General features: G+C 44.6%; 1 protein-coding gene across 3 annotated transcripts in view; it reads left to right on the top strand.

Annotated features, from left to right (window-relative positions):
• The window catches only part of OTUD4 (OTU deubiquitinase 4), a 72102-nt gene extending 60453 nt beyond the window's left edge, over nt 1-11649 (top strand). For all 3 annotated transcript variants that reach the window (XM_083519869.1, XM_083519867.1, XM_083519868.1), the window contains exons 14-21: nt 429-594; nt 2904-3054; nt 3636-3691; nt 3799-3870; nt 4913-5051; nt 5386-5655; nt 7666-7706; nt 9189-11649. In XM_083519869.1, the coding sequence (XP_083375995.1) occupies nt 429-594; nt 2904-3054; nt 3636-3691; nt 3799-3870; nt 4913-5051; nt 5386-5655; nt 7666-7706; nt 9189-10364 (2071 nt within the window). In that variant the 3' untranslated portion in view covers nt 10365-11649. The remainder of the gene's footprint in view (nt 1-428; nt 595-2903; nt 3055-3635; nt 3692-3798; nt 3871-4912; nt 5052-5385; nt 5656-7665; nt 7707-9188) is intronic.
• The last annotated feature ends 523 nt before the right edge of the window (nt 11650-12172 follow it).

Below are 12172 nucleotides of genomic sequence, written 5' to 3'. Positions count from 1 at the left end.
AGATTTCTGATCTTGAGAGGAGTGCCTTTATAGCAATAACTATTGTGATGACCTGTGAGTTTCCCCCCAAGAGATAGATGTGCCCCTCAGTTCTAGCAGAGGTGGTCCTGAGGCAGTTAACAGTCTGCCAATCTTTGAATATGGGTGAGTTTGTTCCAGTGGGGTGAGGCTTTAGATTGGTGGTGTGGGAAAGGTTAGTGTGGATGAACCCATAACCTGGCAGTCGTTTCCCTCCCTCTTAAAAAAAAAAAAGGTCATTTAGCCATTGCATCTCATGAGGTGTACAGTACCTTAATTGTATTTTCTAAATCGAACTCAACTGAGCATTTGAATAATTATGGGAGCGGGTATTATACCTGATTTCCTTTTGGAAAAGGAGCTATTTAAACTGTTTTAAGTGGCTGTAAACCATTTCTTCCCCTCTTCAGAAGGGCAGGTCGTGAGAGAACAGAAGACTTGGAGTATACGAACAGCAGAGATTGTAACTACTTTGGCCTTTCTCCAGAGGAGCGCCGGGAGAGAGAGGCCATAGAGGAAACACATTCACTTTATGAGATTCAGTTCTGGGATGAAGTAGCCTTTCCTGCGCTTTCGGTACGTGTACAGGACACAGAACACTTCTTGGAGCGCACTGTTTCCTTGCTCAGTGAATGATGAAAATGAGTTGCAAAATCAGTGCTGCTTCTCTTCTCACCCCTACAGCGTTAACCTGGTATATCTTTTTATGACAGTTTTTAAGTGTGGTGTAAATATAGTGGTATCATAACAGAAGAGACACAGTGCAATAATCCCTACCCCCCACCGAAAATACCCAACCAGAAGAACCAACACTGTGGAAGGTTTTGCTTCTAGAATAAGAGAGGTTCTGGGTAACAGTGGTGCCAAGTAGATTTATGTTCCTGCCTAGCACACATGGGTGGACTAAAGCCAAAGTATTAAAGATGCCACCCACAAGACAAACACATCAGAGGCGAGGAAGCATCATTTGACATGGATAGATTTATTTGTATTCTGTACAATTTTTCTCCTACAAAACTGGGCACACACAAGTCATAAAACATGATAAAACATGCTCCTCACATAATCTCCACAACTCTGTGAGGTAGGTTAGGCTGAGAGGCAGGCCCGAGGTCACCCAGTGAGCTTTGTGGCCAAGTGGGGGATGGAACCCAGGTCTCCTGACACTGTACTCACACACTGGTGAGTATACGCTCATGGTATACAACTCTGGGGTTGCGGCGCTCATCTCGCTTTATTGGCTGAGGGAACCGGCGTACAGCTTCCGGGTCATGTGGCCAGCATAACTATGCCGCTTCTGACGAACCAGAGCAGTGCACGGAAACGGCGTTTACCTTCCTACCGGATCGGTACCTATTTATCTACTTGCACTTTGACGTGCTTTCAAACTGCTAGGTTGGCAGGAGCAGGGACCGAACAACGGGAGCTCACCCGTTGCAGGGATTCGAACTGCCAACCTTCTGATCGGCAAGTCCTAGGCTCTGTGATTTAACCCACAGCGCCACCCACGTCCCTTCGATTCATGGAATAGTGTGGGGTAATAAGTAGTACTGAAGGTTAGAGACAGTATTTGGCCTTGTAACTATCATAAGCCAGCAAGATATTAGCCATCATTCCTCTGGCATTCTATTCTGCTGAAACTGTTCTTCCTCTCCCTCATCTCTCCCACCCCCAAATGAGAAGGACAGAAGAGTGTCATAAAATATAACAACAATCCAGGTTTTCAGATATAATCTGTGGAAGCTACCTGATGTTGTCCTCATACTGGACAGAATACAATAAATCATGGAACGTATATTTTAAACACTTCCATTTCATACATGGTGCTCCCACGGTGCCACTTTTAGAATTGAGGCTGGGGGCGGTCAAAAGCCATTTGTGATGCAATGAGAGTAACTGCTTTGCAATGGTGGGGGAAGGTTTTTTGTTTTTAAAAAGCAACCCCACCGGCTGCACCTAAAATGGCTTTTTGGATCTTGGCCTCTGTGATATGTCTCCTAGTTAAGCAGCTACCGGGAACCTGTTATACATTCATAATGGTATAAATCGCTTAGTTGGCTTACAGGACCAGGATGTGGTGGTTTTTGGAATTTTCTGGTGATAGAAAGGCAACTGTGACCGAAGGAGGTCCTTTGTGTGGGGGTTTCCCACTTTTGAGACGGTTACTCTTCCCACCCACCTCATTTTTAATGGAATTTAACCTACATTTTAAAGCATCCGATTTGTAATTTTAAGGCTGTAGTCTTCAGCACAGTTAGTTTTCATTGGTGGCATTGGTGGGTAACCTGTAGTTTTCCGTATGTTCTTGGAACTACAGCTGCTGCCATCCCTGATCATTGGCTGTGCTGTTTGGGACTGGTTGTTGGGAGTCGAAGTCCATCAACATTGGGAGGGTCACAGATTAGGCATCACTGTTTTGTAGGAACTTGTCTCCCCCATCCCTTTTAATGTATTGAGGCTTCACACAAATAATGTATTGGGGCTAGGACAATGGGCATTTTCATCTTATACCAATGAGGAACTCAGTTAAGTAGTGCTTATACAGTGGTACTTTGGGTTACAGACGCTTCAGGTTACGGACTCCGCTAACCCAGAAATAGTACCTCGGGTTAAGAACTTTACTTCAGGATGAGAACAGAAATTGCACGGTGGCGGCGCAGCAGCAGTTGGAGGCCCCATTAGCTAAAGTGGTACCTCAGGTTAAAAACGGACCTCCAAACCGAATTAAGTTCTTAACCCAAGGTACCACTGTACTAGTAGGAGAGCAATGTTCAAGGTCTTTTCAGGTGGTAGGACTCTGCTATGACTGTTAGGACCAGGCCCTGTTGATAAAAAATGTGGCACATGTTAGTTCTTAGTTTTTAAAAAACCCTCAATTCTTTCAGAACCCAGCAGTGTCTCAGGTAGCTACTCAAACTACTGATAACACTGGATGGAGAAAACACCGAGCATCTAATGGAGGAGGAGGAAGAAGAAGAAGTAGTTTGAAAGAAGAGAAGGGGAAAAGCAAAAACATGGAAGCAAAAGAGGAAAAAGGTATAAAAAAATGGAAAATGGGTTTAAAACTGACACATCCTTAGTCGAAGCTCTTCTGTAGCTTTTGTGAAATAAGGAAGATACGCAATATGAGGGCATTTGGGGCAGGGTGGGGATTATTTTCCATGGGTCAGCAAACTTTTCCAGCAGGGGGCCGGTCCACTGTCCCTCAGACCATGTGGTGGGCTGGACTATATTTTGGGGAAAAAATGAACAAATTCTTATGCCCCACAAAAAACCCAGAGATGCATTTTAAATAAAAGGACACATTCTACTCATGTAAAAACATGCTGATTCCAGGACTGTCCAGATTTAGAAGGCGATAGCGCCGGATCCAGCCCCCAAGCCTTAATTTGCCTACCCATGCTTTAAACACTTGTCGAGTTTTGGGAAAAGCAGCTGAACGGTATTTTAAATGGCGACACAGTGTAGCAACCTTCTCTATCCATCAACAGCTAGCTTGACCACTGGGGAGGGATGATAGGAGTTCTACTCCAATAACATCTGGGGAACCTAAAGCATGAAGTCTGCATCATAATATATTGACTTCATTAACGGTACTTTTTATTTTCCTGTTGCAGAATCTAACCCTGGGCAGATCCTCATAGATCAGAATTTTGAGCCAAAAATATCTGAGGTAATAACTCAAAATTTGATGAGCTGTGATGTGTACTGCAAAAACTGTAGCCTTTCACAAAACGAAAACTTATAAAGCAACTGTGTTATGTCCATGTTGACTTCCAGAACCATGGAGAAGCTTCACGAATATCGCCTCCCTCAGGTCATGGGGATTCGCAATCCCCATTTTTGGAACAAGTAAGAGATTTTGTGCTTAAATTCTACCACTCTTTTTGGTGGCAAACTTAGCTTCCTCTTTCCTTCCTATCGTGGGTTCAGATTACAGCAGAATGCCTCGTATTCCCGGGTGCTGGTTGGTTGAAACTTTGGGCACAATCGCCACAAACAGCGTTTGGGAAGAGCTGATTTAACACGATGAGGATTTGTTTGGGGTGCACACTATTAATAAGAGAGCAATGCCTTAAGTAAGGAAACACTGATCTGGTTTAGTAATGGATGCCGAGCCCCTCCACATAATAGATATCTTAGACCGGATCTAGTGCCACTTGATTCCTATCACTTGGTAACTGTAAAACTGCTCACCGGCTCACTGAATCCACCTGAAGTCGCATATGCTGTGTAGCTGACCTGGCCAGCTCAGAGTGCTATGATGGCTAATTGGAACCAATGGGTCCAGAAGCAGTGTACCTGTGAACACCAGATGCTAGGAATGAACAGGGTAAGATGGTGACTTTCATGCCCTACTAGTGCCTGTTCTTGGAAGCATCTGGGTAGGGTTCGGTAGGGTCTTCTATTGTCTATTTGCCTTAGACCTATCTTTCCTGCCTTTGGTCAAGAAGGCTCAGTCCTCATGCACAACTAGTTGTGTAAGAAAGCTGCCATAGAAAGCTGTTCAGGGAAGTTTTTAGTGTGTGATGTTGTATTGTGTTTTTACTATTTTTTGTTGGGAGCTCCCCAGAGTGGCTGGGGCAACCCAATCAGATGGGCAACATAATAATAACAATAAAAACAAATTAGTAATAGTTGGTTTATATTTTGTACGAGTTTGCACTTTGGGGCTGCAGCCCTGTGCTCGCTTAACAGGGAAGTAAGACTGGTTTAACTTGGTGAGACTTCTGAATAAATGTCCTTTGAGCTGACTTCAAAGTTACTATGATACCTTCTCATTCCTGGAAAGGAGGGTATGTTGAGTTTTGCCACTGAGTTAAATTTTTCTCTTGGTTGAGCATTTGATTTGGAAACATTTCTAAGTTTTCTCTGTGGTGTCTTCGTATTGCAGAGCTTCCAGGAACACATACCAGGCGTGACTCCTCCTCCATCTTTGGCCTTTCACGAGATGCATTTGCCTCCTCCAGTGCCTTCTGTGCCAGCCGTTGTGCCAGCTTGGCCAAACGAGCCAACAACCTATGGACCAACAGGTTTGGAGAAATAAATAGCTTGCTCACCCAAAAAGAACGAGGTCCTTTAATGTCATACCTTGCTATAAAATGGTTCTTAAAAGTCTGTCATGGAAACTGCTAATACAGACTAGATATTTTTTTAAGAGACATTATCAACATTAAGTACTTTGCCTATCAGATCTCAGGGTGTCTGGTTGTTACGGTAATCCCACAATCCCTGTATTTTACACTTGATCAATCCACATCTCGTTCCACAAACTGACTTTTTAATTTGTTCTTGGTGTTACTCTTACCTAGATCTAGACAATTTTCTGTGTTCTTTTTTTTTGTTTTTCCACCCTTTGTGTCTTAGGTCTTCCACCTCAGATACCCGTGTCCTCAGTGATGCCGACGCCGGTGACTGGACTAGATCCCTCTCTGTCCCCAGTCCATGTGACCTCCAGTCCAGTTACTGGAATTCCAGTATCTCTCCAAGCAGTGAACCAGTCTCTAATGCCTGTGCCTCAAACCGTGAACCTTTACCAGGACCCACTTTACCCTGGATTCCCTCTAAACGAAAAGGGGGAGCGAGTCGTTACACCACCTTACTCCTTGTGCAGCACAGGGGACGATCTTCCCAACGGTAAGGGGAAGGAACTTGATCACCATAGCTCCAGGGGAATAGTGTTGTTAAGTTTGGTCAAAATCTAGTTTAGGGGTGGGTGGGTGTAACTTGGGGAGCAAGCATCGGCTGTCTTAAAGCAGCCACAAATAGAATTATATAGGAAACTTTCTAGCCTTGCGTCAATTAAGTTCCTCTGAGAGTAGGCCAGAGGGAGCATGCCCCATTTTGCCACTTGAGGTGAATCAAGCAAGTTCTGTGTCACCTGCCGCTGCTGCACCACAGCCGCCACAGAAGCAGTGCTGATTTCCAGCAAGATCTCGTAATCTCGCTTCCCCACCAGTGGCAGAGGTGGTGGGGTTTGTGGTGTGCTCAGGGGGGTGCCACCTGAGGCTTCTGCCGCCTGAGGCGGCTGCTTCACCCTGCCTCATGAATGAGCCAGCCCTGGAGTAGACCGTTGGAATTAATGGGCCAAAGTTAGTCATGTCATAAATTTAAGTGGGTGGTATTCACCTGTGTTTTTACTCAATTAGACCCATTAAGGACCACAACCATTAATTTCAGTAGGTCTACTCTGAGTGAAGAATAGTTGAGGATCTCCCCTCAGTGGATTTACTCAAGAGTTTGGCCAACAGAGATAATGCTGCATCTTTATTTCTGGCTTCTATATGACTTATAGGGTGCAGTTCTAGTTGTGCTTACTCCCACTGTGTCCAACAAGGCTTACTTCCAATTTAATGTGCTCAGGATTGGAATTTGACTGGTCTGTTGATAAGCTTGCCATTCAAGAAACATACGGGCTTGTAGGAAATTGTGCGTGGGAGCAACAATGAGGATTGAAAGGTCTATAGGGAATCTGTGGCTGTTCAACACCATATTACTTTGCAAGGATAGGTGTACACTAGATCAGTGTTTCCCAAACGTTTTTGGGCAACGGCACACCTGTTTACCGGGAAAAAATCTCGCGGCACACCACCATTAAAGCCCCGCCCCGTGACGTCAGCGCGCAGCGTCACGCAGGGAGGGACGCACAAAAGTTAAAGTTTTTTCCCTTCCCCTTGCCGGGGTGGGAGGAGGCAGCAGAGCGAGGGATTGAGGGACGGCGGCAGCGGCTGTTGTGGTGGTGGCGGCGATAGCGGGCGGAGGAGGAGCCGTCGCCGGGAGTTGCTGCTGCTGCTGCTGCTGCCCGGACATGCCGGCCTCCTCCTCCTCCGCTGTCTCGCGCTCCTCCCTTTTGCGCGCGCTGCCCCGCCGCTCGGCACCAGCACCGCGGAGCCGCCCCCGGCTCGACGCGGATCCTCGCCGCCGCCGCCTCTCGCCGCTCGACTCGCCCGCCTCCCTCCCACGGCACACCAGCCGGTGTCTCACGGCACACTAGTGTGCCGCGGAACACCGGTTGGGAAACACTGCACTAGATTATCAACGGAATGAAAAAATGTGTCAATAGTTCATAGAGGTTACTGCCCTCTGGAGCGGTGTTCTTTCTTGTCTTCCATCTCATTGCCTAATTTGGTCAAGTTTTGTAACCCTCCCTAAAAATATGTGTAAGCAATACACTTAGTACTGCAAGTCTTCTGTATGTCATAGATTCAAGTCCTTTATTTAAGTGTGGCATTAAACCTTGAGTTGATTCCCAGGCCATACTACAAGACAGTAATCTCTTTTGCATGCAATACTAAGCCAGTGTCTGGTTCGTGGTTTATCTCCCACAGACAAACAGGTGGAATGCTGTAGAACATACCTTGGCTACAGGTGGTGGTACACCTGAAATTGAAAAAACCTTAAGACCAGTTTCAGATACAATACTAAGCAAAACCATGAGTTAGCAGCAGCGACAGCATGAGCAGAGGAGGAGCGAAGTGGTCACTATCTTCTCTCTCAGAACTCAGTTTGTGCTATGAATCAGTAGAAATGAAAAGCTTTAGATGAGGTAACACAGTTCTAATAGTGAGACACACACACACACACACACACACACACACGAGTTGGGGGGAAACCCTTTGAATTTGTTTTGCTTTTTCCTTTTCTCAGATAAAAATACCCTCCGGTTTTTCTTCAACCTTGGTGTAAAGGTAAGTTTTCTGTATTTTCCACTTTAGTATTGCAGAACCAAAATATTCATGAGCCCAGATTTCTTTTTCAAAGAAGTAGCAGTTTTAGAAAAATTGAATGCCTCAGGATTCTGGTTGTTTTGAAGTTGGAACAGCTCATCTCCGAAACAACTAAAAAAATCATCAAGTCCTTTCATCTTTCTGAAGGGTATTTTACTTTCTTGATTGCTTGCCTTTTGGCCATAATGACTCCCAAGGCAGTTCATAGTAAAAACGTAAGTGCTTTACTGTTAAAACAAGTCAAAAGTAGGTTGGTGACAAGTAGGTGGGTTGTAACCACATAAACTTACGGAAGGTGTCAGGTTACACATACAGCCCATATGCGCTGGGGGTTTGGCTTCCTTGTGGTTCCTCCACCTGCTCATGGAGCAGATAGTGGAGTAAGGTGAATAGCTCTTCTTACTATATTTGGCTTATGCTCAAATGCATTTGGACATGTTAAGCTTATATTAACATGGAAAAGTCTCATTGAAATGTAAAACAATGGAAAGGCTATCTGTTTAGAACTAACTTGGCACATCTAGCATGCCTACTGTTAGGGGCAGGTTATGCCTGTGTTGAGAGTGTGGTCTTATTTGAGCCGATCACATCTCAGCTTAATAAATCAAGATAAGAGCACACCATTTGGCTGTACATGCATCCCAGCCCCTTGAATCCTCAACCCTCCCTTCATAGCGTAACCAAGCAAATGGCAATTTGCTTTTAACAACTCGGAACTTTTTGTATTGTCCGAATTAGAGAACTATGGTTAACAGCTTTGAAACAAGGCAGGAGATGAAAGCCATAATTTGAAGTTGGCTTTCATATCCTAGCTTCTCCTAGTATAGTTGGCCAGAGTTTCTTGGTCCAGATGAAAATGAAAACTCGTGTTGATGGAAAACTTCCTAGTCTGCAAAGAGAGGCTTTAACATCTCACCAACCCGCAGTCTTTCAGGACAGATGTGCTGCATAAAATCTATTATCAGATAGGATAAAATCCAAACGCACCCTGTTGCACCACCTGCTGGTTGCAAATAGTAAAGTAGTCCCAAGAAGCAAGTCTTTATTCTGCTCAGCTGTGCCACAACAATCTCCCTGTATGAGGGGGGATTGTAATAGTGTGGCCGTCACCTTAACAAATAGTTAAAATTATTGCTGTTCTATTAAGAGTGTTTCTGGGAGACCCAGAAGAAAAACCTTAACCCCATTTAGGAAGGTTTGCCAATATGTGGGGGCTACTTTATAAGGGGACACCTTTAGCTTAGTAATGTGAGTTAATGTAATGATATGCCATTGAGGTGTCATGCATTAGGGAAAATAATAACCTATGCACATTAGAACTGTAACTGGATGACGTTAACCAAAATACTGCATTAGGCATGAAAAACAAGAACTTGAAAAACTAGATCGATGATTTTTCGTGTGAAAACTTCATCCAAGTTTTCCTTGTTTGCGTTTCTGCAGGCGTACAGTTGCCCCATGTGGGCCCCTCACTCGTATCTGTACCCTCTTCATCAGGCTTGCCTAACAGCCTGCCGAATGTACCCGAAGGTGTCCCTGGCAGTGTATTCCCACAACCCTTGGATGCAAGAGGTTTCTTTATCTCAGAACGGAAACGAAGCTGCCCGAATAGACGGACACTTGCCTGGGCAGAATGAAGTCGGAATGAATGGCCAGAGTCCGCAGGCTGACACCCGGCCTCCATCTGTGCCCCTCTTCATACCGGCTGCTCAGGTGCCCGAAAGCCAAGGACTTGTCTGTGTCGAGTCTGAGAATCTAGGGCAAGGCCTTCCGGCTGAATACGACGAGTCCTTCGGGGGCCAAAGCGTGTTCTCACAACCTCCGTTTGGGCAGAATCAATTTCTAGGACCTGTTCCTGTTGCACCAGTGTACTCTCAACTTTGGTATGGGTACCCTGTTCAGGGCTATGTTGACAATTCTGGGGTGAGACAAGTGGTTGTGCCTCCTGTGGACAAGAGAGCTGATGCCGGCTTGCCTAAGGAGGGCCTTGCTGCAGCGACGGGATACACTGAGTCGTTTCAGAAGGCAAGGAGTGAAAACTGCACCCAAGGCTCCCCTGTCTCTGCAGCCACTGCAAAGAGTGACTGTAACGTTCTAAATAAAACCTCAACCAGAGTGCCTAGGGAGAAGCAGGCTTGTCCTGCTGCGCCATCTGCTACACAAGCAGAGTCTCCACTCCAAAACCCATCCACAGAGATGCAGGACAGCAGAAGACAGGTGGTGTCAACGCCAAAAAGAGAATCGAAAAACTCTTCTTTTAGCCATAAAGAGAAGAATGACCAAGCCAGTGCAGGCCTAGAGGATTGTCGGGTACAAAGGCCAAGGGAAGAGAGTTCTGAAGATGAGCATGAAGTATGTGATATGCTGAGGAGTGGCCGGTCAAAACAGTTTTATAACCAAACTTATGGAGGTGGCAGAAGGCCTAGAGGTGAATGGGGTTACCCTCCTGGACGGGGGGGATACCATTACTCAAGAAATGAAGAAACCTGGCGGGGGGCGCATAGCAGAAGCAGAGATGATGGCTTTCAGTATCACCGCAATTATAGAGGAAGGCCATATCGGAATGACAGAAGGAGGGCAAACATGGGAGATGGTTATCGTGGGCAGCAGCTGCCTTAAGAGCACTTCTTCCGGAAGGCTTCAGCATGCACGAGAATGTTGACAGCTGAAATGTGCCCAAAGGTTTCCCCTCTTTGTTTTCTTTAAAGAGCAGAAATCCCTTTTCTATTTTTGAAGAGTGACGTGAGGCCCAGGGGGAATAACCTCACGAGGGTTAAATAACTTTTGGAAATTAAAAATAAATAAATGCTAGTTGGTTTATTTAAATTCCGAAAACTATATAAACTGTTGTGTTTAAAATATTGAAAGGTAGGTTTGGTGTTTGGACTTTTTCTTTGGAATTTATAATAGAAAAAAAGTTGCTACAATGGAAACCTACTGCAGTTGAGTATTTTGACAGATGACAGTGAAGAATGTTGAACCAAATAGAATGTATGTCCTCGCATACTGCCTCTTGGGTCTAAACACTTGTAGCTTCCTGGACTTGACTTTGATGTGCTTCCAATCCAAAGGCCTTTCATCTCAAAAATCTGTGAAACTTGAACATGTGAGGTTGAGTTTTGCTTCAGTTAAGATGCCACATAAGGTAGTCAACTATCCTTGTGTGTCCTAGGTGGTTGATAGTGTCTTACTCATAGGGGTATATATTTTTTAATTTTATAAAGCATTTCTTGTACTTGTAAAAAGCAATCAAGAATACTAGTGTATAAACTGGTAGGAAGTTGTTGTGAATTCTTCCAGGCAGTCTTAACACTGGTATGATTGTAATGGTGCCTATGCCAACTATGTACCCTCGACAAAAGTACATTTCCAAAATAGTTTTGCAACTGTTACAACAGAACTTTTAAGATACTTTTGCACTGACAAATCCTTAAAACACTTGCTGTGTGAGAAATGCATGGGCTAGATCTAAGCTTCCCTTTTCTGTTTAAGCAAGGCTTAGGCAGTGAGTTGCTGTTAAGCCTCCTTTGCCTGCCCCTTTACACTGTGGAAATGTTTGTATTGTTTGTTCTTTCCTTTTTTTAAAGCCTCCTTCCTGCCTATATATAAAAATATATATAAAGCCTGGTTACCCATCTTTGAGTGGGAGATTTCTAATTTACATTACACTATCAATCTGGTTGCTTTATTTTGCCTTACAAAGCACTGAAATATGTGCTCCATTTTTTCTCTCTGTAAAGTTGAACTGTGTATATTTGTGTGTGTATATCAGTGGAGAAGGTGATGGCTACTGCTATTTTGTGTCCAAGAGATTGTGTAACTTCCATCAGGAGACTTGAATGATACTGTTTATGGATACCCTTCTGATGCATGCTATAATTAAAAAAGTTTTGTTTTTTCTGAATTTCTTTATATGGTGCGAGTGGTTTTTAAACATCTACTTGATAACTAGATGTAAGTGAAACTCAAGTGTAAACTAGGAAGCTGAGTAAAGTTTAGCTTGCAACAATTTTGCAACTGAAGCTTAATACCTAGTTTAAAAAATACCCAGGAATAGTTGGGCTTGGCAGAGCATATTTTCTCCCCCCTCCCCCCAAAGATGTACTCTGCCAAGCCCATATTCCCAACATGTTTGCACTTCTGTCTCAGTGACGTTTATATTGGCTTGGTCAGAATGGAAGATGGCAGGATTCACAAGGATGTGCTCTTTGGGGAGCTGGCAGCAGGCCTGTAGCCAGACAAACTGTATTATAGCCTGCAAATGTGACATGAAGGCTGACGACATTAACCCCGCTATGTGGGAATCCCTTGCAGATAACCTCAGTGCTTGGAGACCAGAGGAGAAATGACTGCTGGGAGGAGCACGGAGAGAAGAAACGTAATGGTGCACATGTAACAGCGGAAATGGATGCCTTCAACTACCCCCA

The sequence above is a fragment of the Podarcis liolepis genome (assembly GCF_965112155.1).
Source record: "Podarcis liolepis genome assembly, chromosome: 9".
NCBI classification, from domain to species: domain Eukaryota; kingdom Metazoa; phylum Chordata; class Lepidosauria; order Squamata; family Lacertidae; genus Podarcis; species Podarcis liolepis.
The sequence above is the reverse complement of the archived record's forward strand: the minus strand, read 5'-3'. Positions and strand labels throughout refer to the sequence as shown.